This window comes from Aythya fuligula, chromosome 7 (assembly GCF_009819795.1).
Source record: "Aythya fuligula isolate bAytFul2 chromosome 7, bAytFul2.pri, whole genome shotgun sequence".
Taxonomy (NCBI): domain Eukaryota; kingdom Metazoa; phylum Chordata; class Aves; order Anseriformes; family Anatidae; genus Aythya; species Aythya fuligula.
This window is the reverse complement of record NC_045565.1, coordinates 5,795,876-5,823,697: the sequence shown is the minus strand read 5'-3', so window position 1 is coordinate 5,823,697 and position 27,822 is coordinate 5,795,876. Positions and strand designations below refer to the sequence as shown.

The 27,822-nt window shown below is 48.4% G+C and overlaps 1 protein-coding gene across 2 annotated transcripts; it reads right to left on the bottom strand.

Moving 5' to 3' along the window:
- Positions 1 to 40: 40 nt before the first annotated feature.
- Positions 41 to 26,763, bottom strand: OIT3 (oncoprotein induced transcript 3). 2 transcript variants are annotated; one of them, XM_032191418.1, is made up of 9 exons: positions 26,733 to 26,763; positions 18,956 to 19,360; positions 18,370 to 18,480; positions 15,264 to 15,386; positions 12,412 to 12,534; positions 7,112 to 7,272; positions 6,175 to 6,590; positions 2,307 to 2,406; positions 41 to 915 (listed from the first exon to the last, which is right to left on the bottom strand). In XM_032191418.1, exons 1-9 carry the CDS (start codon positions 26,761 to 26,763, stop codon positions 727 to 729), a joined length of 1,659 nt encoding a protein of 552 aa, XP_032047309.1. In that variant the 3' UTR covers positions 41 to 726. The 2 variants fall into 2 exon arrangements, with proteins under 2 accessions (XP_032047309.1, XP_032047308.1); XM_032191417.1 differs by lacking the exon at positions 26,733 to 26,763 and adding an exon at positions 22,922 to 22,985 and having other exon boundaries at positions 18,956 to 19,330.
- Between the last annotated feature and the right edge of the window lie 1,059 nt (positions 26,764 to 27,822).

The window sequence follows — 27,822 nt, the reverse complement described above, 5'->3', positions numbered from 1 at the left end:
TCTTACAATCAAGGTGCTACAGCACTTACAAAAGGCACCGTGTTGCTTGGGCATGTGGGGGGAGAAGAGAGAGAAAAATAATGAGATGCTAAATACAACAGGAAACACTGTTAAACTGCATGCAATTATCAAAAGACAATAAAAAAAGTTATTAAATACCTTTTGCTATTTAAAAATAACATTAATATGTGCCTGTGATAGACCTGAGCTTTAGCTGCCTGTAATGACAACTGCTTCATAGCTCCAAGGGACTTGCACGTTGTGGGATATATATTTTTATACATATTTTTATTAATGGTCATCCGAGATCACAGCACGCCCAAAAGCTTCAGTATCACTCACAGATCTGCAGAGCAAACACGTTCAGCTGCAATGCTGTTTTTATCATCTGAAGAGAGAAAGGCTTGAGTAATGTGTTTAGTCCAGGACGGACAGTCCTGTGGAGCCTGTGGGTGGACGTAGGGAAAGACAAAGTTGGGTAATGCTTCAAGCCTGAAAAGCAACAGGGTCCCTTCAACCGAGAGAAACAGAGGTAAAACCAAACTGTTCTGCAGAAGGCTGTGTGCCGAGCCTACTTCACAAACCATCGGCACGCAGCTAGGGAAACAGGTCCTGAGGTACAAGTGGGGCTGTGCCAAATCCCTCTCCTTTCTCAGACCACCGTGAAAGAAGGCATCGATAAGAAAGGTTGGTCTTGGGCGGAGGTGCTGTTCCAAGGGATGGCTGTTAGTCTTCAAAGTCAATTCTGATGGGGCCGCCCGTCAGGATGTGCTTTGCCACGTGACCGGCCTCCTCCTCTCCCTCCTCTTCCTCTCTCCCAGCCGCCCTGCGCACCCGCCGCCGGCAGCCCTGGGCGCAGCGGGAGCTCTCATCCAGTGCCCCGCACACGAGGATGCGGCAGTGCAGGAACACCTCCTGGGGAGACAGCAGGCGTGAGTTACAGGGAACAGCCCCTTCGCTTCCCCACCAGCGAGCTCCCTATCAACCACTGCCAACTGCAGCCATGCTGGCCGAGCCATCAGTTCTCCTGCGTGCCTCGCAGAGGGCACGTTTTCCAAAGCACCCAGCCGAGGTCTGCGCAGAGCACCCAGTCTGCCTCTTAGCCAAGGGCTAGACAGGGAATGTGAAGGCGTGAAATGAAGGGATGAAAACGCCAGGAATAAGCTTGGAAGAGCTCACGCGGACTGGTAGGAGCTGCGTGGCAGGAAGAAGGCCAAGAACGCATGAAGCCTCACAAGGAGATGGATGATAGAAACGTGCAAGGGAATTTGACAAGAGCTGGGGAACATAAAGGCAAGAGACTGATGGGCAAGGGAGGAAAATGCTGCTTGATGAAGGGTTAAAACTGGCAGCAGAGAGGAGGAGAGCACGAAGGGCAGGGAGACAGCTGCTCTGTCTTTTAGCACAGTCAAGGCAGTCAGTGACAAGATTGCTGCTCCCTGCCCTCTAAAGGACAAGGACAGAAAGCAAGCCGTGACTAGGAAAGCAAATGTGCTGGGTGTTGGTCAGCAGTGAGGTCTGAAGCAAAATCCATTGCATGGGAGGATGCACATGGAGGCAGCAGTGTCAACCAAGCCAAGTAAAATTTGTGAATTTTGGAAGATCTCATCCTTTTTAGGCTCTGCAGGGGCTGGAGAGGAAACTTTATGCCTTTTGGAGCAAGCAGCATTGGCTGAGCATAACAACAGTGATTAAAAGACCTCATTTCTTCCAGCACAGGAAAAGAAAGCTATTTGCATTAGGAAGATGGCATTATCCTTCTGCTGTCCTGCTAACACAGAGCTTCTGCCCCAAACTGCCACCAGCCTGGTTTCACACTGACTTAAACAGTACCTGGAGACCTTGTATCTGGAAACCTGAGGGGCATCTGCTCAAACAGCCCGAGAAGGTATAAAGTTGAAGAGATTCAAAACTACAAATCACCTTGTTTTAAAGACAGGACACTGTGCAATGTGGCTAACTGCCTGTGTTGCTCTTTGGTGACTGGAAACACAAACACTGTTCTCTCCCAGTATACCAGGGACCCCAAAGACTACACTGGAAACAGTAACAATTTGAGCTTGCTATGCCATTATTTTCAATGGCCATCCCTTCATACTTATTTAAAATTTACTTGTTTTTAACACTCTCTTTTAAAGTACCTGTGTCAAGCTCCTGAAAGAAACAGCAGCTGGAATAGGCACAGCAGTATCTGCCTTGAGCCAGGCATCCCTCCTCTTGGTACTCTAATACAGCCAGTTCTGTGCTGAGACTCCTCAGTCAAATCAGGGCTGATGCAATGTCTGAGAGGTGGGTTTTGAGCTTACCTTGTTGTCTTTGCCCACAAACTTAAACACGGGAACCTGGAAATGCTTGGCGAGATGGTCTTTTGACGTGTACTGTTTCACCGAATCATCAGAAACGCAGCTGAGGAAAGCAGAGAGAAAGGATTTAATGGGTTTCCCAGAAATGGAAAAAAGAGACCAAAAAACATCCCAGCCTATTAAACCAGAGAAAGGAAAGGAGCGCTTGTCTCTCTCAAGCTAAGCTACCATCCATGTTACTTCCTCTTTGGCCACAGGAGAAAATTCTGGAATGATTGGGAAAACAACAGTGATGATAATAGCATCTCCAGACAAAGAACAGCTCAGCAGCAGAGAGCTGGCAGGACGTGGTCCAGTCCCCTCGGCAGAGGGACTGCCAGAGAGCTGCAGTCAAATTTGTCCTCATTTCACCCTCCTCTCAATTCACTGTTGCAACAGTCTGCGGTGACCAGCGGAGCTGTGATACATACACGCTGCACTGGGTACCTTCTGTATACACACGCATATGTCTGTAATTCATGCTTGAAGAAGCCTTTACCCACGTTACTGAGGTATCACAGAAGACAAACACAAAACATCAGATCTACTTTGCTGTACACCATGTATATTTTCTCCCTGTTGGGCTTGGTTGGTCAGCTCCAGTTACAGCTAGAAATCTTAACTTCGGCTTCTAAAGGGACACAGAACGGCAAGAAAATAAACGACTTCTATACAAGGTCACATTTCTGGTCTGGTCTACTTATAAACTACCAAAGCCTAGATGGAGTTTGACAGAGAAGCAGCAAGGCAAAAGGTGACTCGACAGTCACCGCTGCCTGACACAATCCCCTAGGTGCTCTGAGGGGCACGGATGCTGCTGTTACGCCGCACCACAGCACAGCTTGGCCCTTCTAGGAAAGTAACCCCAGAAATGTGGGCCTCGCCAGACATATAGACACAGATATATTAAAACGTGGTGGTGGAAAGGACAAGAGGCAACAGCGGGGCAGCTCCAAGTGTTTCTCTTGAAGCAGCTCTCGGCTTCTATCTCCGCCCCAGAAGTACATACAGCATTGTCAGAAATGCTGACATTTGACAGGCTCAATTAGCAAAGCACAGCACACCCCACACCTACACATACCTCTGCTTTCTCTACAACCCGTGCTTGGAAATCTCCGTGCTGTCCGACTGACTGGGCGCCGTGGGTCAGCCTGCTGCAATTCCTCCAGAAGTGCCCCTCTGCTACGTGTGCGGAACAGCAGGGCTAAGTGTTGGACTGAGCCTAGGGAGGCAAACTCGTCTGGGACGCAAACACAGTCATCCGTGGGGAGCTAATAAATTATCACTGTGCATCTAGGAGAGGTGACGTGGATTCTCCAGCTCGAGGCCAAGTGTTAGATGTTGTTTAGGAGAAAATTTAAAAGTAGCATTCCTAAAGGCACTCGATTGTGGAGAATGACAAAGTCACCTCAGAGGCCCGTTCTTGTTTGTGAGCACATAAACTGTGATGACTCCTGGACACTGTCTCAGACCAACCCCTAAATCCCAGTTTCCCTGCAGGTGGGTGCTCCACAGTGGCTGCAAGAAACCTACCAGTCTGGGGTAGGGAGAGGGAAAAATGAACACGGAGGAGCCAGGGATAGATACACAGAGCCCCTGCCATGCCCCTGAGTCTGTCTTCCCACAGGTTGCCACAAATGCACTGCTCTGACTCCACTACTGGGGGGCTGCAGGGCAGAGAGGAGGGCTTGGGGCCCACGATAAGCACCAAGGCTGCAAACGTGGGGCAGCACAGCAGGATGAGCGCTGCCACGGAGCCCCCTTAACCACGCTGTGCAGATAAACCACGGCCTCTGCCCACGTCAGCTCACACGGGACTGCCCTCGGTGACACGACCTCATTCCGGATGCCCTGGGGAGCTGCAGTGCTTATCGCCCGTGCCACTGGTCAGTGCCTTTTATTTATTGTTGAGAAAGAGGAAGGGCAAGGGCAGAAGCCAGAGGGCTGCCTGGGGGCTGGCTGGGCTAGCAGCAGTGCGGTGTATTACAGAGCCTGCAGAGAAGGCACTGGGAAAATCCTGATTTCCAGGGGGGTCACAACAGCTGCAGGAGAGGTGCTGAGGGGTGGCACATCCCACCAGCTGGAGATGGGAGGGAATTAAGGGGCACGAAAGGAGGAGAGGAGTTTTCCCATCCCCCAGCCTACAGTATAGCCCCTCAAATTTAAACAGCGTGTCCCTCTGGAAGTCTCAGCTGCAGTTAACTCCTGTGGATCTGATCCTACGCAATCAAACTGACTTAAAAATCTTGTCTTTATTGCCTTGGGCTTCTGGGGCTGGGTTGATGGAAGGCAACAGGGTTACTGCAGAGCTGCTTGTAGCACAGCCCCAGCTTGTAGCTCATTTGACTTTTTAATTGCTGTGAGCACAGCGAGAGCCAAAGAGCTCCGGTTAGCCCGGCAGCACATCCTGGCCAAACGGGGCACCGGGCATGTGGCGATGGCCGTGGAGCTGAGCAGGCTGGGGAGCTCCAGCCAGCCTCCTCCAGCCCAGCTTTCCCTGCCGTGAAGTTTTAATGCCCTCTGCAGGATAACGGCACCAAAGGGGCTGCTGCTGCCTTCCCCACCGGGAGGGAAAACCTTTCTTTACCAGGAAGGTCCCGGCTGCTTGCTGTGTAATTCCTCAAACCAGTGCTGCGGTAAATAAAAGAGAAGGCATTTTCTGCCTCCTCTCATCTCTATTCAGCTCAGGTTTTGGCCGCTGTTTTGAAGGGCCATCATTTTTACTCGTGGAGGGGACGGAAGGAATGTTTGGAGCCTTGAGTTTGCCAGGGTCCACAGGCACAGCCAGGGAGTCGATAAATCAACCCTCCCGTTACAAATCTGCTCACAAACCCCCGAAATGTCACGTACTGACAGACCGCAGCCTCGGCTGGGGGGAGAGCAAGTAATGCTGCAACCCTGGCGAGAGAGAAATGAAAGCAGTGTCTGTGTGCCGCACTCCCTTTTGCTACCAGACAGTCGCACAGGACCTGTCATCACCAGCTGCGACAGCGGGTGATTTGACCTGGCAGCCGAGGAAGCAATTGTTGTCCTTATTAGACAGTTTGGCTGGCAGAACACAGGGCTCACACGAGCCCAAGCCCTTAACCGGTGGCTGTGACACTCGAGTATGCCTTTGGCAGGACTTTCCTGCCCAGAGGAGAGCAGACTCACTGTCTGGTGGGGCTGCCAGCCACTGCTGGGGGCACACAGGCCACAAGCAACGTGGCATCACGGCACTGCCACCCCGACGAGCCCCTGCAAACAGGCATCAACTTAGCAGCCAGAGCAGCCCCCGACCTCCGATGTGAGCAGATCCTCCCTGAGCTTTTCACTAGCACCTCCTGGAAAGACCACTGCCCCCAAACCAACCCCGGGGATCACTGCACTGATAACAGGCATCAGGGAGCAGAGCACAGAGAGCTCTTGGAGCTCCAGCCAGCACCAGCCACGGAGTCTGCTGGCACACATTATAGGAAAAAATTAAGAAACTTCCTCCAGCTCCTGGGCAGCTGCATGGCAGTGGCACACAGCCACTGGGGCGCTGCTGATCAACCAGGAACTGCAGGCTGGCAGAGAGGACATCAACAAGGATCTCCCTTTTATGGGAGCCAAGTCAATTATCCACAGGTCTAATTACAGGAAAAGATGCCCCGTAAAGGCTGCTCTTGCAGCACCCTCTTTCACTGCCCCCCACACTCTTTCTCCCAGCATGGCAGGATGGTGCTGGCTGCTGGTGATTACGAGGAACACGGCAGAAGTGACAGCACTTCCCGGGTCACACAGGCAGTGTGGCTTAGCCCACTGCCAATTTCCATCCAAGAGCCAGCAAGGAAGGGAACAGTGAACTCACCCGTCTTGAATCAGGTAGTACTTGAGGATCTCATCGATTTTGGAGGTGGGAGTGGCAAAGCAGCTCTCTACCAGCGTCTCCAGTCCATTGACATGCACCAAGGGTTCAATCCCAAAGTACAGAGAGTCCCGAAGCTTGAGGGTGGGAAGGGCACCCCTGTAGGGTTCATCAAAGTCTTTATCTTTGAAGATCTCAAGAGTGAAGGGGAAGATGCCCTGGTTGCGACTCATTATTTCCAAGGGCGAGTTCTTTAGGTTGGGCACGTAACCTTCGGAGATGGTGTACCGGCGCGGGAACTCACAGGTCACTGGGATCAGCAGCTTGCTGGTGCGGACGATGATGTCCCCGTTGCTCCCTGGAGTCTGCTTTGGCAAGCCGGTCACCAGATTGGTGGCAATGATTTTGTCATTTATCACCTGCAGCAAAAAAGGGGGGTTAAAGGAAAGGGCAGGTCACTGAGAAAGGCCTCTCTGAGGTCGGATCAGCAGCTGAATTTATCTCGTGCAGGAAACTCAGACATAAAAGAGCCACTGCGAATAGAGCTTATGAATTAATCCACTGCAACTAGAGCGATATTCATCTTCACTTACAACCCAAGGGCCTCTGCCAGTTTGCTGCCAACCTGGATGCACTGGACTCCTGCAGCAAGCAGGGGAGCTGGCTTCCAAGTTGCCATCCACCTGGTGAAAGGCACGTTCCTGACCAGCTGCCAGTGCAAGCTCCAAAACGTGCTCTGGGACCAGATACTGCCTCAACAGGAGGCTCAAGAACGGCACCACTGGCCTTTTCCACACCACGACGATGGTGAAGCCACCTCTGTGAAGCAGCAGGTGAGCCTGCACCCCCATGCTGGTGCAACTTCTTTCCCCAGAGGCCACTAAACCAGTCCCCAGGTCTGAGAGATCCCAAGAGGCAGGACAGCAATGGTTGTACATACATCCACAACGGTGCCGCAGGACTTCAAGGAGAAATGGATGTTGACGTGAGTGCCATTGGATACCCCTTTGCAGGAATTGTTGATGAGGGAAAGGTCCAGGCCTCCAACCAGGTCCTTTGGGATGCTCACCTCGATAGAGCTGGACTTGCACAGCACTGGAACTACAAGAAAAGGCCCAGAATAAGTCTGCACTGCAAGTCTAGCAGGGTGCTGGGGAAGGGCTGTATCAATTACTAGGAAAAAAGGGGGATCGTTTGTTGCATTTATAATTCTATCTTGCTGTAGTAATTTAAGCACCTATCTTAAACTCCCAGCTGTGCAACAGACCTCCTGAGCTACCACTGCCCCAAGTTTTCTGGTGCAGGGCTGCCACAAAAGAGGACGATGATGACAGCTACACAGCAGCAAAAACTTAGCTATGCAGCATTTCCAGCTACACTTTATGCTCAGCACAGGTCTGATTGATTATCCCCAGCACTGCTGTCCTGGGAAAAGCCTTTCCCAGAAACAGTTATGAAATTCACAACACCCCAGGCAGAGCCATTTTTAAGACCCTTTATCAGGTTTTACATCAAACACAGAACGTGTCAAAACAAGGCAGAATGACTCCATACGGATGCCTAAATAAAATGGAAGCATCTCATAATGACATAATAATCAATATTTTTATGAGCAACATACCCAGCTCTGACAAACTCAATTAGCTCCTTCCACCTCTTACCAAACTACTTTTAATTCTCATAAAAGACTTCCAAGTGAGCTTTATTTTTCATTTAAATTCTACTACATAAGAAGTGGGAGAAAGTGCACAGACTGGACAAAATGAAAAAGGTAAGAATGGGAAATAACTTCCAATATAGAAGTAACTGTTACACGTATTCCTTGGTTGGAGACGTATCTATTCAGTTAGCTACAGGGCAAGCATACTGTTGCTTGCATTTTGGTCCCTTCTCAACCAGAAAAATAAACCCTCTCTAGAATTATCATTTAACATATTTTGAAGTCACATGACAAAACTTCCGCAAATACACTTGCTCCCCAAGCTTCTCCTTAAAATTAATTATACTCCCCATCCTTGACATTCCCATGATCTGTCTCTGCCTAATTCTGATCAAGTTTATATAACTTGATTATGTATTTTGGACACAAGGAACAGTTCCAAAACCTGTCCCCTCCAAAAGAAAATTCTCCTGTCCCATCTGAAGTATATTTGTAACAGTTACTGTGTATCTGAAGGGAATACATTTTCTTGGAAGCTCATTATTTTCAAGGTGATATGCTAAGACACATGCAGCGTGCCCAAAGCAATACGCTCTCCTAATGACATTACTGGGTTAGGATGGAAAATTAATGAACTAAGAATTACCTGAACTTTTCCCCCACCCACAGAAGGAGACAAGTGGGAATAACTGAGCGAGTCAAATGGCAAAGCTCACAAGGAGGCAAAGGGACTTGGAGAACACAGTGCAATGCAGACAGAGAGAAGAATATCCCCTGGAGAAAGGAACGGCTCGATGCGGGTTTAGAGCTTCACTGTTCTAGTGACTCCTTGATGAACACGAACACTTAATGCTTTTGTAAGGGTGTACTTCTGGGCAAGAGGGTTTGGATCCCAGCTGCAATTCTGCAGAGTTCAGCACCACTTTTGTTCATGCTATATCTGTTTCTAAATGTCTTTGGCTCTACAGGGAAGAAAGGAGAACCAACTGCACTATTGAACCACTGCTCTGGCACTGCCCATGTGCCTCCCAGCACCTAGGCACAGAAACACGTGCATGAAAGCAGGTGTGGCTATTCCTGTGAGCAGCTCTGCTTGTGATTCAGGCTCACTGCTGCTGAGCAAAGCGCTCTGGGAGACTCCTCAGAAGAACTGGTAATGTAATTCAAACCGCATTAGACATTTGCACACCGAGGAGTAATCAATACTAGGAACCGTGCTTCCATTCTCTCAGCTTCATGATGTGGTGCAAGCAGAGGCTGCTTGCAGCAGCGTGATTCAGCTCTGAGCACTCCTGGCTCCCCCAGGACAGACAAGGAGGACGCGGGGTGGCTGATGAGGAGCTGGCAAGGCAGTGGTGACTGCACACAGGTGTTATTCCAGAGCAGAAATGAGTAATCCTGGGTGCCAGGGAACCCTCTTTTAGTCACAGATCTTTGCATCCATTCAGGGAGCTGCACTCTCCTGTCTTGCTGTCAGATGTGCAGCCCAGCCTGGCTCAGTGCAGCCTGTGAGGCTCCTCGAAGCCTCTCTGAGGCTATGCCAGTCAAACGGGTCGGTTCCTCACCCTCACACAGAGCATCTGTGATCACATCACATCACGTCACACTCCTTGTTACGCACCTTGAACTTGCCTGCAAGGTACCGTGAGCATGGGAGGAAGCTTGTTGCCAGGCCAGTGCTTACACTGCTGCCAGCAGTTGGCACCCTGATCCTTATCCAGCCCGTGGCTCCCTCCTCAGCCTCTCACAGAACAGCTGCTCGGAGCAGGGGCTATCGTTGTGTGTAGTAGAACAGGCTCCCTGCTGCTGGGGAGCCCTGAACCACTCCTACAGACACAAAGAAGCTACATCACCATTCCCTGTGGAACACACGCACAGCTGGGACATGGGAGAGGAGAAAGGCATTTCACCAAACACTTCAAGAAGAGGTGGGGCATGAAGGTGGTCTGCAAAACTCCAGGTGGTATGGCTGGCTGGGATCCTTCTGGGAAAATGGCAACCCAGGCTGTGATTTCTGTGGGGGAGGATTAATATTTGTTCTGAAAGTACAGGCAGTGCAGGGGAGGGTTGATAAGGTGCAGATCCAATGCTCCAGGCAACTGTGCCTGCCCTGCACCGTTAATTGTATCGCTATAAACCTGATTAGATGCCATAAAGAATTGTGTGGTACGGTTCCAGATATATTCTGTCATATCTCCTCAAAATTGCAGACCGCTGGATAGGGACATAAATTCATGAAATGCAAAAGAACAAGCAATCTTGCTTGATGAGATGTCATATCTGGAGCCCCAGCTCGGCACCCGGCAGTGCTGCTGGTCTCATTAGCAGCCTCCAAAGGAGGAGAAACGTCGGCTGAGAAACGCGTGGCCTCCTATCCCTGCTGGGGTTGCCTCGGGGAGCCAGGCTGAAGAACACTGCTCTTTTCTGGCCTCTATCCATCAATCACACCTTCAAGCAACATGAATAATCACAGCTCCTGGAAATCCCCATCCCTGCCTGGTTCTGCTGGTGCAGTGAGCAGCACCGAATCCCAAGGGCGCAGTGCTCACCCCTGGAAACAGGAGAACAGACTCGAGGTGTGAAAAGGAAGCTCAGGTTGCACCCTAAATGAATTCAAAATGCCAAAGCAGGGGATTCCAGGCAGCAGAGGGCAACTCAGCCCTGCTGCAGGCAGCCATCAGCCTTAGCTTTGCCTGCAGGGCAGCAAAGACAGGATCTCTGCAGACGCAGCACTTTCTTCCAGGCTCTTGGCAAGTCTTTTTCTGCTACATAAGCAATTCCAAGCATTAGGTATGTGAGCGGTGGGGAGAGAAGGGGACAAGGAGATGCCACTGTTCCTGTGTCACTCCCAAGGGAGTGAGGCTGGGATGTGGCACTCCAGAAGAACAACCAGCTGCCCCACCTGCAAGGCTTGCTCCTTTCCAGGGACACCCCTACATCATTCACCATACACCTTCCTACCAGGAGACCCGCAGCCAAACGGCCTCCTTTCCTGCAGGGCCACCAGCCGCCCTCGCCCTGCAGGACCGTGCCTGGGATGTGGGTTAACAGTCACACGCACACGGCATAAAACAGACGCTGCTGAATCCCTTTCATTCTTGAAATGAATTTCATTTCATTTCTTGAAATGAAAGGGAGTCATTATATATACATATAAATACCTGTCTTTCCTCTAATTCTTGTGCTAATTTTATATGACTGCAAAATTAGCCTTGTATGGCTTGAATTTCTACAAAGCTTAGAGCAGAAATTGCACCAAATAGAATGATTCCAGCAGTCCCTCTGGGGCAGATCTGCTGCGCTGGCCACCATGAAGTCTGGATCTGTTTCTCTAAATGATGCCTGGGCAGTTTGTAACACACCAGACCACCAGAGACTCAGCGTGGTCTGTCCCTACCAGGGCATGCCCCTTCTCCAGCTTTGTGCCGTGCCTGCCAGGACTACAAAGTGGCCTGGTAAGTCAGACGAGGCCAACGGAGAACATGACCTCTGCCTGCCTTTTGTGCACCCACATGGCTCTCTCAGCACACAGTTCTGAACTTTATGCCCCTTCAGCAGAGGATTGTAGTACACATCTCTGTAAGACACAGGCTGCTCGTTGATTTCAGCACCTCAGGGAATCAGCTAGATGTAGGATTATGAGGCCCAAAAGATTCCTGGATTCAAGTTCTGGATTATAAGAAGTCACTGCATGAGCAGGTACAGACTCTGCTTAACTCTCAATAGCCTCAGGACCTGCCTCCTTGATTCTGTGCTCCCTGCATTCAGTGCTCGAGCCAGACTGTCTCCTGGGAGCCTGGAGGTATTTGCACAGGAAATCTCACTCAGCTCTTGCAACCCAGGAAAGGGAACCTGTTTATTCCAGGCGCATGCCATAGGTGCACGTGAGTTGGTAAGGACTTAATCTTGGTGTGCAGGAATGGAGAATGCAGTAGACTTCACATGGACGCCTTCCAAGAACAGTGTTGCCCCTGCCTCTATGTAGAAGCAGTCAATTTTCAGATGCAATCTTGAGCACTTTTCCATGGGACAGTGGAAAAATGTACCAGTAACAGAGCTACTGTCTTGCTACAAGGCATAGGAATGCTTACTGGAGTGGCTACAGAGAAATTGGGCAAAAAATGCCTCTCTCTTTTTCTTTTAACTTCATTCTTGGACGTGACTGAACCACTTCAGCTGAAATTTCAAAAGCCCGTTTTGAGGCATGGAAAATTTCAGTTCTAGTAGGGTAAATTTGGCAAAGGCATACACAGCTGAAGCAGAACAATATAATGGGAGGTGTTTAGCAATCTCAATTGTAAGTGAACACTGCCAAACCCGCCTGTGATGCAAGATGCACCCAGCTGGGTCCTGTGTCTCTCTTCTGCTTGGTAAAAAGAGCCATGTCCCCAGGCTGTCAGTTCTGGATGATCTGTCTGTCCTGTCGTTCACGACAAAGCTCCATTAACCAAAGTGAAAAGGAGAGACTAACAGAACACAACAAAATCAAGAGGAAAAGTCCCTTCAAATGTGCTTTTCATGTGCTTGGACCACAGGCTGTCAGGAGGATTCTTTGCCCGGTCTCCTAATTGTTGACCTACCTTGACAAGTGTGGTTGTCTTCTGACAGAACAAGTCCCCTCGGACATTCACATTGGTATGAGTCTTCCACTTCAATACAGGTATGGCTGCAGCCTCCATTGTTATTGTGACAGCCTTCGATTTCTGCAAAAGACAGGAAAATCAGCACACCCTGCTCCACAGGAAGCTATGCAGGCCCCAGCATATTCACTGACTAACAGCGTGACCAGCACAGAGCTTGAAGGCAGCAGCATGGTGAGAATTTGCTTCCAAGAATATGCAGTGCAAGCCTATTTTTATTTGTCCAATCCTGTGTTTGCCACTTCATCATGAAGTCAAAAAGGAATTCCATGAAAAAGCTTACCAAATTAAACCACGTGCTGTAACTGACTTACACAAAGAGGCTGAATAAGCAATCTTCAGCTTGGCCCTTCCTAGCTTCCAAGACATTCTCTAAATCTACGTGTTTATGTCGTTTCTTACCTCAAAAAGGTGAGGGAAAAATGTCTCAGGGAGGACAGACTCCCAGGCAGCCAGTTCCTATCCTCAGCTGGGAACAGCAGAGGCAAGACATGAGGTAGTGGCATCCCAGATACTGCTGCATCCCCTTTGTAAGCTGAGGAAGAACTTCTGCTTGTAGGAGTTTATTTACCAGGAATTTTGCTTGTTTAAGAGTGCGTTTTTGGCTTAGAGGCTTGCTCCCGGAGGTGCATTATTACAGGGACAGAAAGATGAAAGCTCATGGTGTAAGGTTGGTTCCACCCCTAAATTTTTCCCATCTAAAGTGCAGAGCAAAGAGTGCAGCACAGCTAATTGGGGGATTTCTCATGGTTTTTCTTACACTGTTACTGTTCAGGTGAGGCTGTTCTTTGAGAATCTGAATTTTCATGTAAAACATATTCCCAGCCACTAGAGCTGCAGAAGAGTCTGAAAGGGTCATCTAAATACACTCTGAAGATTTGAAAAAGTAAAGGAAATAAGATCGTTTCCAGTTGTTGGTGGTCACCTATGATTTTCTATAAAGAATATATCATGGATGGAGGGAGTGGTTGTTTTAGATAATCTTCCCTGATTGATTTTTTTAACCCCTTGTGATGAATACTGCTAGATGTTCTCAGCAAAATAGGGGTAAATACAACGCGCATGAATCACAAAGACAAAATATTTCTCCGTAAGCCTGCCATCACAAACAACTGTGTGGTTTTAACTGAAATGTAAAGAAAACAACAGAAAACCCATACTCGATCTGACCCATTGCATGGAAAACAACAGCCTCAACACTCCACGTGAGTCAAAGTAACAGGTAAAACACTGTAAAGGAAACACTGAGGTACTCTTAACCCTACTCAGTCTGACCAGCTCAGATAATCAAGCTAAATCTCTTGCATTCATTCTTTTCAGCACCAGCTGTGCGGTGGCTCACAAGTAAATCACATACTCTAATGGCTCACAAAGCTGAGGGCACATCTTTAGAAACACAGCTCACTAACAAGATCGTAAAAATCCCCAGCAGCAATGTTAAACTCACGGAAAGCACCATCCTTCTTGCAGAAGGGGAAATTAAATGATATATCAAAGGCCCTACATTCCAACTTTGGGAACGGCAGAAACAAATGAGTTTCCAAGCGCAGGCTATTCCAGCCCCGTCAGAAACCTGCAGTGCTCAGGAACACAGCCTGCCACGTAGCACGGCTGGTTTATGTGACACCCCAGCAGCTCAGCGCTGGATGTGGAAGGGACAAAGCCTGCTGATCACTTTGGGCCTCAGACAACTTAACAATGATTCCAGGAGTTGTCTGGATGACTGACGTTTTATTAACAGAGCTTGGAGAGGACATTTTCACAAAAGTGAAATGAAAGGTGCTTTGCTATCTAAGGGGAGAAAAAGGAACAAAACCCACAGCTTGGAACCATCTGTCAGTGTACCAAAAAGTGGAGTGGTAGCGAGCCCAAAAATACAATGTCCACCCCTCTCTCTTTCTCTGCACCACGGATGCCTGCCACTCAGCAGCTAATGTAAGGCTGCACGCAGGCTGCAGATGTACTCAGTTCTGACAGTTAAGTGGCTTCAAAGTGAGGCACTTTGGTAGCTATCTGTCTTGTCTGAGGCCCCACAGTTTCTACGAACATACTTGGGCTGCCCACAGAAAATGTCAGGCACCAGTCAGGATTTGCTGTTTTTTTTTCTGCCCAAAGATGTTTGTGCATTGCTAGTGACAACAGCCCAAAACAACAGCTTGGTCTTTAAGTCCCTGCCAAGCCACCAGTTTAAACTCTTCAAAGATTTTCTACCTTGCTGTGCCACTATGGGGAGGTAACTGCAGTAGCTGCGTACAGCAAAGACCACAACTAATCCCTTACAAAAACCAAACAGGCCAAATGTAGCCCTCATCTTAACTCTGGCTTCTGCTCACACACAGGCTCCCTCTCTCCTCAGTCTCTGTCCTGGGAGGAGAAGAGGTCCTCATACTCTAGCCTAATCTCATGACACTACCCCACACCTAATGCCAGCTGTGAAAGAAGAGTAAAGTTAAATCTTCCCCTCCACGCTTATCATACAAATCTCCTGAGCCACATCCCAGCACCTCCAGCAATAACTGGCTCTGTCTGGACAACCAGTCTCTCAGATGCACTGCTGCCTTTCCCCCTGCAGGGAAAAACACAAGCAAATCCCAACAGAAATGAACAAGGCAGGGAGCACAACCAGGAGGCTTGATTAGAAGGCTGTTTCAGGAACAGCACCACTGGCAAGCAGGGAAGTGCTTTGAGTGACATTTCATCCCCGCTGCAAGGGGCCAAGACAGAACTCGCACGGCCAGGGAAAGGGAATGATTTACGCTGTTCCCAGCAGGCTGTCAGAGCTGAAACCTCACCTTCACAGCTCTTCCCGTCGCTTCCCAGCGTGCGCCCAACCCCGCACTCACAGCGGTAGGAGTTCTTCAGGTTAACGCAAAATTCGCTGCAGCCTCCGTTGCCCTGCTCGCATTCATTTTCATCTGCAAAAAGCAAACTGTCAGAACGTGCCCGCTGGTAGACGCATCTGGCAAAAAGGGGCTGCTACGGGGGAGTGCTGGCTGGGCTGTGGAGTCGATTTCCTAGCCCCATGATATCCCACTAAGCAATAAAGACCTCTGCCTAGTGACAGCAGCAGTGTTTTGTCATGCTGTGTCTAGCTCAGGAGCAAAGCAGTCGTGGGGAAAAAATGCATGCATGCAGCAGCCATTTCAGAGTAAAGATGGACACAGTCCCACTGGGAAACTTCCAAATTAGTTCTGCATCCTGAGGGAGCTCAAGCTTCCATTTATCCTCTCATCCTAAACCATTTCCCCCCCCATTCACAAAGATGTTACAACGGAGTGAACACGACTTCCCTACACGGTGAAAGCAGGTGAATACCAGAATTGGTCAGAAATAAACCCCATCTATTTTTGCATCACACCTGCTGCTGCTACAAGTGTACAATTACCCTGCATCAACTTTAAATGATTCAACCTTTATTTCAAAATAAAGACACAAGAATAAAAAAACAGCTGTAAACATATAAACAAAGCTGAAATCAAACCAAAACACACAATGAATTCCATGGAGCTTCCCAAGAAAATCACATCCTGAGAAATTTCAGCATTCTGTCTCCTTGTCCTGGTTCTGGCTGCTCCCTGCCCCGGACAGCTCAAGTGCTCTTGCAGAACAGAAACAGGTATTTATTAACTGAAAAAGCACACATGATGCTTTTGAGTCTCTCAGTAAAGCTGTGAAAACTTCTCCTGATTTTCCCTATTTAAAGGTTACAGTTCCTCTGTGTCCATCTATCTGTTTTGTTTGTTTTTTTTTTTTGGAAAAGTACTTTGTTCTCTGAGATTCTCATTCTTCAGCCTTATTTAATCTCTGTGTGCAGTAAGTGAATCAAATAGGAGAGAGGGGGTCGCAGCCATTGCTATCGCCGAGCCACAAAACTGATGATTTCTCGCAGGCAGGCCAGAATGCTGAGGTTATCAATCACTGCTCACACGGGGTTTCACCAAAACAGCTTAGGAGCTACCATTTACTAGCTGTCAGAAGCTTAAAAACAAAAAAAGACAAACATCACTTTAAGAGACAGGTCAGAGATGCTCTCTCTCAGGTGAAAGAGGTCCCAGATACAAGACAATATCTGCAGCTTGCAGCCAGTGGTGGCAGCTCCTTCCACAGGTGACAGGAATTAAGTATTTTAGCCAAAGAAATGTCTGCTACCCAGCCTTGGGAGGGAGGAAGCATGGCCAGGAGAGACACAAACACTTCTCTTTCTGCAACTCTACAGGCTCCACACTTTCCCTTCTAAAAATAAAACTAAAGCTGCTAAAAAACAGAGGGTGAACAGCAAAAGGGCTGCTAGCAAGGGCTCAGAAATGTTGCTAGGACGTCCTAGAGCTTGGCTTGGGAAAGGGCTGTACCCAGCAATTCACCTTCAGTGGAACAGGTGGCTCCATTACAAAACATAAGAGCTAACTTTAACCCCTGGGTAAGTTTGCAAATGGCAATATAAATTGGGATCAGCAGTTCTAAATGGGGTTCAAAATATCTAACACACTGAAGAGAAGTCAGCCCAGCAGAGGGGAGGTTCACAGACACGAGCTGCTTTGCATTACTGCAGCATCCTCAGCTCCCAGCGAGCTGGGAAGGGGAGAACATTCCCCATAGAGGAAAGGCACACGAAAAGCTAACATGGACTTGTTTGTTTTCCTTGGAAGGCCGGCGGGATTGCATTCAAAGCAGGCATGAACGTGCAATTCCTCAGCACAAAAGTCAGTAGAAGGAAAACTGAGCCATATGACAAGAGAGGGATGCAGGCAGGTAAGCGGATGTGATTACTACAGCTGAACCATTGTGCCATCTGCTTATCGTGAGGAGAAGCAGCAGTGCAGAAATCCTGCCCCACCTGGCCTCAGAAGGATGAAGGTATCGCCAGCCCGTGCAGGCAGGCCTTTCCTGAGCCTGCCACACATTTATCGAGTGCTGCTGCTTGCCAGGGGCACTTGTGCCTGCAGGTCTTGCGGAGAAGCAGCCGAAAGATGCTTTTAATTTGCTGTGAGGGCTAAGTCAGTCTCGCAGCAAATTACAGTCACTCGGCTGCAGAGAGACGGAGCAGTTTTAGCAAAACTATTCTGTAGAAAGGGTGAGCAAGCATAAATCTGCAGCAGGGGCAGGCTGCTCTTTCCACAGACTGCAACAACTGTGGCCCCTACCCTGATGCCCACAGACAAGAGGAGTGTGAAGAAAGAAACCACCCACGCCTGCTTTGTCAGCTTGAGTCTGTATGGAAAAAACTCATCTGGCACACAGCCTCCTGGGCCAGCTCTGCTCTCAACTTCTCCACCAAATCAAGCCTCGGAGACAAAGCTGAGATCCCACTTCCCCCAGATGTTAGCACCCCTTCCTCCCCCCACATCACCTCTTTCCATCCATCCATCAGCGTGGACCTGCAGGTCCCCAGCAGCCACCCCTTCCTGGTCCCTTCCTGCCTCACTGACCATTTTCTTCCCAAGACCTTGCAGCCCAGGTGCTCAGCACCACACGCACAACAGCAGCTGTCCTCAGGAGCTGATGGGGATTCTCTCCCAAATTCCTAAACCCCATCTTCCTGCTCTGCTCTCACATGCCGCCCTCCGCCTCCACCCCTCCTGGCCGTGCAGGTCCCTGCCAGCACAGCCACCAAGTGCCAGGCGCTGCCTTGTCATGCTGCCCAAAGCACCGAGGCTGTGCTGCAGCCCACAATCCTTTTGCTTTCCTCCAGTCCCTGGCCAGCGCCCCACAAGGGCAGTAGGTACAGCAAAGCCTAACGTGTAGCCCTATGCCAGCCAAGAGTCTTGGAGGAAAAAGTCTGGGAGGATTTCTAGTGACAGAATGCACGGCTCTTCCTGAAAACCCACGACACTGTACCAGGATCTTACAAGAAGACTGCTACTGGCAGCAAAGACTGCCACAGCTTGTTTCTGCACTTACCCAGACATGTCTGTCCATCAGGTCCTAGCGTTGTCCCCAGGGAACACGTGCAGTCATTGGTGTCCAGGCAGGAGTCCTGGCAATCCACCACATCACAGATGTCATAAAAATCTAGGGCACAACGACAGCATTGTCAACACAAACCACTGAGCGTGCACTGAAAATACTGCATTTGTACTGTCAGCTTCGCACCCTGCAGCCAGTCCATCAGTCACAGACCTGGCCCACAACAAGGAAGCCGAACTGCTGAAGCTGATCTGAAACAATCTGGTTTAATTACTGTAAGTCAGAGATGCAAATTGTGGCTTTGGTAGCGTGCCAAGACAAACCATAGGGCACACAGTGAGCATTAAACCACTGCAGCCAGGTTGGCTGTGGAAGCTTTTCGCTAGCTGACTGAAGGCTGGAACTCACGGAGGCGAAGCGGGCTGATCAGCACCATGCAGGCAGGCACTGCATCACCTGACGTGCTCTGGGTGAGAAAGCAAAAATCAGTCAGTCTCTCGCAGGGGTCTGGATCCTCGCTACCTTTCCTGCCCTGCAGGGATGAGTGGGTTTCAGGAAAGAGCTTTCTGCAGCTACTTACGCCCGCAGTACGCGTGGAAACAAACGCTGGGCTTGGTCAAGTGATAGACGTAGTACCCTCCCGGACACGCCTTGACATCTATCGTGGTATTCCAGAGGCAGCAGTTGCCATTGAAGCTGGCGCAGGCCTGGCGCGAGACGATGCCGTCCGCCTCTCGCGGGTGGCTGCCGTTCAGCCAGATGGGAGCATGGGTCCCGCAGTGGTTCTCGGGGATGCAGAAGGTAGGCATGGCGTCGCCAGCCATGCCAGTGAAGCGATACCACTCGCCGTCGATCTGACTGTCGCACGTGGGCTGGCCGTGGGAGCCATTTATCTGATGATCCGTGTTCCTCCAGGGCTCGTTCAGGCTGATGTAGGCAGAGCAGGGGTCCAGGGCTGAGACATGCAGCAAGACACAAGAGAGAACATCTAGCAGATACAGATTGAGTTGTTGATTTATAATTGCAAGGAGCGCAACAAATTTTCTTTTTCTACTCCTGACTTAACAGAATCGTTGTGATAGATAGAGATCCCTGGGGTGAGACAGCAGTACCAGCTAACTAACTGCCTCATGGAAAATTCTGACAGCTTGGCTTGAATGTCTTGGAAGGAGTGAACTATCTGAGCTCTGACAACATTATGCAACAGTCTGACTTGCTCTTAGCTGCTGTAGGGTAGGACGGGAAAAAAAAAAATAAGCAAACCTGAAGTCTGGGGAGGGATTTTTACCACAAGTATGTCCTGGGAGCACTGGGTCAAGCGCTAACTGAGCCTCTGCAAGCCCCTCCTGAAGTGACTGGTGATGTCCTGGAGAAGAGGACAAGGGTTCAGACAGGTTACGCAGCCTCCCTAAAAATCCACCTACAGCTCGTTTCAGCCCTCACAGTCAAGTTGCCATAACCGCAGCCAGAGATCACCCTGCAAAGCGTCAGTTAAAAGGTGAACTGCAAGACATCGGACAGGAACGCTACATTTAAGGCGTACAGAAAGAAAATATGCAATTTCAGTTATTAGACTCCTATATAATTGCAAGTACTCTGCAAGCATAATTTATCAGCTCCTACTTATTTCAGGGCACAGTTTTAAACAGCAGAATATAAGAACTGCCTATCCCACATCACACTGGAGCTGATCTATAGCCCAGCAGACTGTCTCTAACCAAGAGAGGTGAAGTAGGAGAAAGTGACCCTGCTCCATTTACTGGACTTTCTTCCTCATTGTCTCTTGTACAGCTGTGTACACTTGTACCACGGTGAGTTTAAAGAGCTATAACTCAAATCCATCTAGTTTGGAAAATGCTGCAGTGGATCAACAGGGAGAAAAAGTAGCCCCCTCTTAAGACCACCCTGGTCTTCTGCAGGGACTCCATCACCCAATTCTCCCTCTGCCCAGTGCTGCCTACCTTCATGATTTATCTATTGTGATTTTGTGTGATGATGTTGCCTCCCTGCATTTGACACAGCTTCCTCAGATCTCTTGATTTATTATCTTAAAAACTAGAGAGCATGAGGGTCTGAATAAGGACCTTCAAAATGTTTGGCTCTACGCAGTCACATTCCTTGCAAGCCCACAAACCCTCTTGATCTCCATAGGAGATGAGATGTTTGTGAGTGAAGTGTTTGTTTGTGAGGGCAAGATACAAATGCGTGGACCTCTTGGTGGGTACTTGTCTGTTCACTCCAGGATCAAGGAGCGTGTTTCTTTTCAAGCCCTTTCTGAACTTTCTGCAAATAATTACTACAGGAGAATAGCACAGGGAGAAAAAAATGAAGAATTAAAGTGTTCGTTACATTTTCAGTCTTCTCCTAATTAACCCTGATTTGGCAGCTTCCTCACTACAAGCCCGGAGGTTTCACTTCCACGTACATTTAATACCTGATTAAGCACCACTTACCTGTGACTAACTATTCCCTATTAAGTGAAATGAATGCTAATATTGTCTTGAGTAAGGAGGATTGATTATCATTTGCTAGAAGTAGGCTAATAAAACCAATCATTCTGATCAAATGCTGGCAGCCTGGAATACACTGTACCTTCTGCATCGCATTTCAAGTTCTAAAACTGTTCTCTCTTATTTTGCTTGAACAATAGCTGATGCAATTTGGGGTGGGGAGGACACATTATGCTTTTTTACCAGAATGCTCTGGATGCAGGCAAACCTTCTTGGTTCAGTATTTTGATGTGCTTCACTGACTTGAAAACGGGAAGTCTATGTGCTTCTGACCAGGGACTTCAGGTCACCCTTAGTGAGCTGCACCCTCTGTAAACATCTGCCTCACTGACGTGCTGTCCTGTACCTCCCCACTAACACAGCATTTCTCTAGACTAAAATCCTTGTGCCGTCCTCGGCCACTGTCACGTTTTGTTTGGCCTCAAATGCAGTCTAAAAGATAGGAGCAGCTGCTGTAGCCACAAGAGTGCTGCAGAGCTGCAAGCTGGCACAGGGAGAACAGCTCTGGGTTACAAAGGTGCTCTCCAGTGCCATAATTCATGAGATATGCAGAGCAGCAGATCTGCTCTCACCACAGGCAGCCCTCAGGTCTCCCGAGGAGCAGGAGAAGGACTGCAGCAGGAGTCTGTTGGGATTTGGCAGGCTTCATGAGCTCTCTCTTCTACCTGCCTCTCCTTGCCTCCTGCCCTTACCCACAGACAGCAGCAGCACTGTTCAAGCTTGACTTCTCAAGACCAGAAAAGATTAGTCCTGCCTTTTCTCTGCACACAGCTGAAAATAGCTTCCTCTGGGCTTCCCTCAGTGTAACGCTCTTGGCTTCCACAACGTGATTTGGTATGGCCTTAGGGTGAGTCACTGACTAAGATTAAAAGCTTTTTGTGTTAAAAGCCAAACGAGGCAAAGCAAGGAATGCCCTGTCAGCTTCCCAGCTGGGCAGCACCAAAAATACACACATTCTCATTAGCTTTTATACAGTATAATTAACTTTATGAAATATCTTTTGTAGATAGACTCTGCAAACACTCATGCTGGGAAATCACATTGTCTCCTAAACAGACAGGAGATAATTTAAAGACAAAATCCACTGAGATGAAGATGCAGTGGCTCAGAGGGAGCTGGAAGCAAGCACTCCAGGGGAAATGAGATAGCACCCCCTCCCCTCTTCCACTTCTCTGAGAGCTTCAGGATGGCCTAAAGAGCAGGTAGATGAGCAGGAAAAGCAGCCGTTGCTCTTTAGAGCACTGCAGACCTGCATAGCCCCCCTCAGACTGCCAATGCTCCCCCTGGCCAACCTCCCCACGGACACACAGCACTCTGTACCACAGCTTATTGAAAACTAATTTGAGTTTTTATGAAGAAACTCCACAGTAATAAAGAACCAGCCAATCAACCTCTCTCCTCTTCTCCCCAGAGGCTAAAGGCGCTGGGGTTTTGCTCAAGACATACAACTGTCTCCAGTCCCCTCCGTTTTTCATGGCTCAATTTTTTTCCTCCCCAACACTTTCTGCGTGGCCTGAGCAATTCAGCCTGACAAGCATCAGCCATCAAATAAAGCTTTACAATCTGTAATCTTGATGGTATCATTAGCTCTCTAGCTGACATGCTAACGTATATACTGGATGACAAATCGGGCTCTAGCAGGCATTCATAAGCCCACCATTCTTCAGAGATTAATCCTACGTGCCCTGTGTACTGGCGATCTGCTCTGGCACAAATAAGCAGCACTGCATTATGACTCTAAATTCAATTCAGATTTGCCAGGGAAAGGGTGAAAAAGTAGCTTAACAGCTATGTGTAGAGTCTCTCCTGCTAGAGGAGAAGAAAATCCCCCAGTGCTTAGCAGTGAAGATTCTCCCAGTAGGGAAGGCACCACGCTCTGAGACAAAGACCTTTCCACCTGGAAGAAATTTCACACCACACTCGAAGAAAAAGGATCTCTCACATCTCCCAGTCTGTCACCTAAGCACACCAGTGCTCAGCACGAACCTTAAAGATGGTGAACAGAATAAGCTAGAAGGCAATGGCTCTTCACTCACCCATTGAAGACACTGGCTGCAGCTGGACAACAAAGCAGAGGCAGAAAAACAAGTACTGGAACATCCCACTCAACCGAGGCACAGTTACCACTTGAGTAACACAGCCTTGGAAGCCCTTGCAATGCTGTGGCTCTTGCAGCCTTCCCCTCAGTGTGGCTTCTGACCCCAGGCTTTCTGAAAAGCAACTGGGATAGCTCTTGTGGAAGTTTATCAGAGGAAGAAGCTGAAGGGATGCGGGGTACAACACCAGCCTTGACCTCTCCAGAGCAGCTCTGCCCCTTACTGACAAGAGAGGTGCAGTTACTGATCGATCTTGTTTTTTGGACACAACTCGCTATTGTTTTCTTGCCTGACTGCCCCACGGTGACACCTCCACTATCTTATCTGGAGGGGAATTCTAACCAGGGGACACCCGGACATCCCGAAGGGATGGAAGAGAGGAGCAGATGGGTGCTCATTGTTATCTCTGCTCCTTCCCCAAGTCATACGACTTCATGGCTCCCCCTCAGTCAGAAAACGCCAGCTAGGGAGCTTTAACTGCAGGAAATAGTGGCCAGAGGAGAACTGAGCCTTCTGAGCAGAGATTGCAAACGAGTGCTGGGACCAGGGCCACAATGGGAACATCAGTCAAAGTGAAGGGCTGGTGCCCCACAAGGAAGTAAGCTGTTCCTCTGTTAGACAAAGACCCTTTCCACTGCTGGTCACATAACCCAACCATCACGGAGATCATCAAACAAAGGCAAAGGCATCTTTCTGCAGTAGTCTTATGTTCTGTCTTCTTTTTTTAAAAAAGGCAAGAAACCCAACAGTACTGAATTACCTTCCATGCAAAACTGAGTACTGAGAACCTCTGCCTTGCTTCTTCGCATAAAACCAGGCCATGTGGCAGGTCAGACCCACATGCTCTGCCTACAGATGAGATGACCATGCTAGCCCCCAGCTTTCTGACATCTGTTCTCTACGAAGGCAAACCAAACACCACGTTTGGCAATGAGCTACACCAAGGACAACATGAATGAGCACAAAGGAATCTTTCCTTTCTTCCCACTAAGCTGTAGCTCCTACCATGAACACTAGATTTAAATCTGTTTTAACGTGTATGTACACATAAACGTCTGTACATAGGCAAGTCCCTCCCTGCTTCTGAACAGGGGTCGTACAGCTCACCCCAAATATCATCTGCAAGCAGAAAGGTCTCCAGCAGCAGAGTGCAGCTAACCCTACAGCAATGGCACAATCAAACCATTTCCCCGTTTCCCTTACGCCCCCCACTTTCACAGCAGGCAAAAAGGAAGAATGTCAAGGTTGATATGCTTGCTTCAAATCCCAGTGGGGAAAAAAATGGCTTTGTTCTTTTCACTTAAAGTTTGCATGAGGCAAGGAATTGGGTATTTGGCTGTTCCGTGGAGATGGAGCACCTACGCTGCACATTATAGAAATTTCTCAGTGGTTGGTATCTCTGTGCCTGGGCGTTTCCCTTGGTGGCGAAGCCCAGCATGCTCCACCCCAGCGGTAGGGCCTTTTTCAGCAGTGAATGATTACAGTGAACAACAAAAGCAGCCGTCATTGCTCCCACCACCAAAAAAAATATCTTAGTGGTTATATTGTGCTGACAGCTTGTGGTACCAGAAAAGTTTTTTTCAACAACAGGAAAGAAGAACACATTCACTCCGCCAAGCTAGTAAGGCAGATAACCCTCAAGAGGTGAATGATGTGAATTCCCAGAAGAGAAACTAAAATTGAACACAGAATAATACAGCAAGGCAGGGGAAGTTATATTTGCCATTTTCATTCAGAGGTTGATTCATACCTGAGTTCCTGGGTAAATAAAACTGACAGGTTTGAATTTAATTTTCTATTTATGTTAGAAGTGTGTGTATTTCTCTCGGAACTATTTTGTTACCAGCTGCTTTTATTGTGGAAGTGGTATATTAGGGCTGACACGAGGACTGCTTTGACAATTTTATGTGACTGACAACTAGTAGTTAACATAAGGAAATCAGTTGCATCACAGCAGCTTTCAGCCTCAAAGGTCTCACAAACAGTCCCTTTCAAGTTACCCCCAAGGGACTAAAGACAGAGATGCCCCAGCATTTTCACGGCTGGCTCTGTCCCAAATCACTGTAACTATCTAGTTCAAGAAAAAAGTATAAAGCTGTAGAAAATTCAGTGTGCTGCCTCTGAACATCCACAGAAAGAAAGATTGAGTCTTCTATCAGCATTTTTTTGTGTGTGTTAATCTGCCACTTGCTCCAGGTGACGTACACGAGCCTGGTTCCCCCACACAGAAGAGCAGCTGGTCGTGGAGTAGGCCACTGTCAATCTCTGCCTCTGGGAGCTAGAGCAATTAATCCTGAGGGAGAAAAGAACTCTGCTCCAAACAGATGATCCCTTTGTTAAATGGTACAAACAAGGAAGGTGATATTAAATTAAAGGGCTGGGATTTTATGTTAGTACCCAAGAGGTGGGACCTTCCCAACCTGCTCAGGAGCTCAAAGTCTTGAAAAAGGCAGCTAGCTAGGTTGGAAAGTGTCATGCTGTATGAAACGGACTGATGAATAAAGACATGCAGTGCTGGCTGGGGCTGGTCTTTTTGTCAAACATTGCTGTTGGGTGAAAGTGAGGTGTGTCAAGAGCTCTTGGTGCAGGAGCAGCTCCTGGAGCCTGCCAGAGGAGGCAGACAGAAGAGCTAATCGACACTTCCTGCCACCGAGAGCGAGGAGAGCCCACCACACGTGACAGGACCCGTCTGCAATTAACTGGAGGATGTATGCTCACAATAAGCCTTGACAGGCTGCTGAGATGGATTGCAGAGTGTCAAGGACTTTGAGATAGCCCTCATTTCTGTAAACAGTTTGTCCCAGGACACAGTGCCAATGGGAAGAGGTGTTGAGATCAGGGAGCAAATGTGAGGTTGATCAACTACAAGCAAACTCACAAGTAAAACACCAAGACCATAGAAAAATCAGCCAAGCACACGACTCTCAGCGAAGAATAGTAATTTCCTTTCCCTTACTGAGCTCCCCCAGTGCTGAACTTGGTGTTTAAGAATGTTTTTCCAGAGGTCCTACAGGACCCAGCTTTTCTTCCATGATCCTCAATTCCCAGATGGACACAGACAGCAAACCCCCAACTGTAAAACTCAGCAGAAGCAGAAACAGGAATCGAACCATCTTTCACAAGCTCACAGAGCCACAGTGATGCACCATAACACCAGCTTCCATGATGCTCCAGGACTTAGACACGATGCATGTTTGGTTTCCGTTCCTGTGTCTTACTTCTCACCCTTTATGTCAATATAGAAATAAAACTGATTTTAAGGGGAATAATTGGAATAGGTAGAAAATACTTCAGATGCAAAATAAAAAAGGTTTTCCATATATGAAAACAACATAGTTACAGAATGTGGCAGAGGAAAGCAGTTTGTACTTACAATTCCACACAAAAGCACACAGTAGGTCAAATAAACTGCTCCACTGGCTTAGAAAGACAAGGCAGCTTGGCTGGCTTTCCTTGACTGATGCAGTGCAAAGATTTGACAGCCAACAGCAGGTTCAGAGCACCACGCAAACCAAGAGGGAAGCGTAAGAAGGTGCAGCAAGGTGTTCATTGCGACTGCCTGCCAGATAAAGAATTACAGGGACAGGGAAAAAGGTTTTTTCCTGTGGTCTTCAAGGAAAAGAAGCCATTAACACCTTCCTTGGAGCCTCTCGGGCACAGCAGAGGGGAACCAAACAATTTTAAACTTGATATGTGTTTATTCAAAAGGTTCCCTTGCAGAAAAGGAGAGAAGAGAGGTCAAGCTAAAAAAAAACACACCAAAGTGGTAGAAAAAGAGGCATCTGAACACTGCAGCACATGCCGCTGTTCAGCCTTCATAGGAGCTTAGGAACACTGCTACATTAAGATTCAGGCAGCACTGCCTGCTCTTAAAATGCTGCCAGCAGGACAGGACCCCATTACCTGCCTGTCTTTCGGACATGAAGTAGCTCTTGCAAAACACTGCTGATGTTGGTACACAACAGCGTAAAGAACAAAAACATACATCATGCCCTTGAACATCAGCAAAAGCAGAGACACGGAGATTAGAGGTTGAGGTCTGTGGTGCCACCCACCCCCAGCAGAGACCAGGTGCCAGAGGAGTGAGACAGGAGGCTTCCAGGGGTACAAACCAACAGGAGCCCCAGGACAGCCCCTACTTCAGGGTACAATTATAGAATCTTACTTTACCCCTCCTTTCCCCATATCATTTGTAGAACAACATCAAAGTATGTGCAGGAACCATTTTGTCATAGTATTTCTTCGCTTTCAAAATAGGGACTTTGGTGCTAGATGTCACAGTCTTCAGTTCTTCTGGATGACTTCTGGATGACAAAATGGACGAGTTTTTACACAATTGTTCCAAGCAGTCTGCCTGTACACAGCAGCAGACTAAGGGCTGCTTGGAAGAAGAGGGTTTGTCAGCGTTACTGAACTAAATTTAAACAGTGATTAAAGGCAGGTCACAACTAACAGCTTCCAGTCCCTCATTTCTGTCTTTAAAAACACATGAGAGACTTAGCTGTTGGAAAACTGACCAATCATGACTTTTTACAGTTGGACATGATAAAAAAAAAAAAGACTTCTGGCACTGAACATTCATCCTACCATGCCATGAAGTTAGGACAAAGTACACAGTCTGCTGATTCCTAAAGCTAACGAAGATATGCCATCAGGACTAATCAGACCAGAACCTATGAAGGGCTTAGAAAGGAAGGAATAAAAGGTCAAAACTTGAGAGTTTTCCTCTCAAGCAGCACTTGAACTCAATATAGAAACATGCTAACAACACTTGGTATGTTTTAGGTTGCTGGGTGTTACACGCTCATACGTATTCTTATCCTGCAACCTGCCACAAGTCT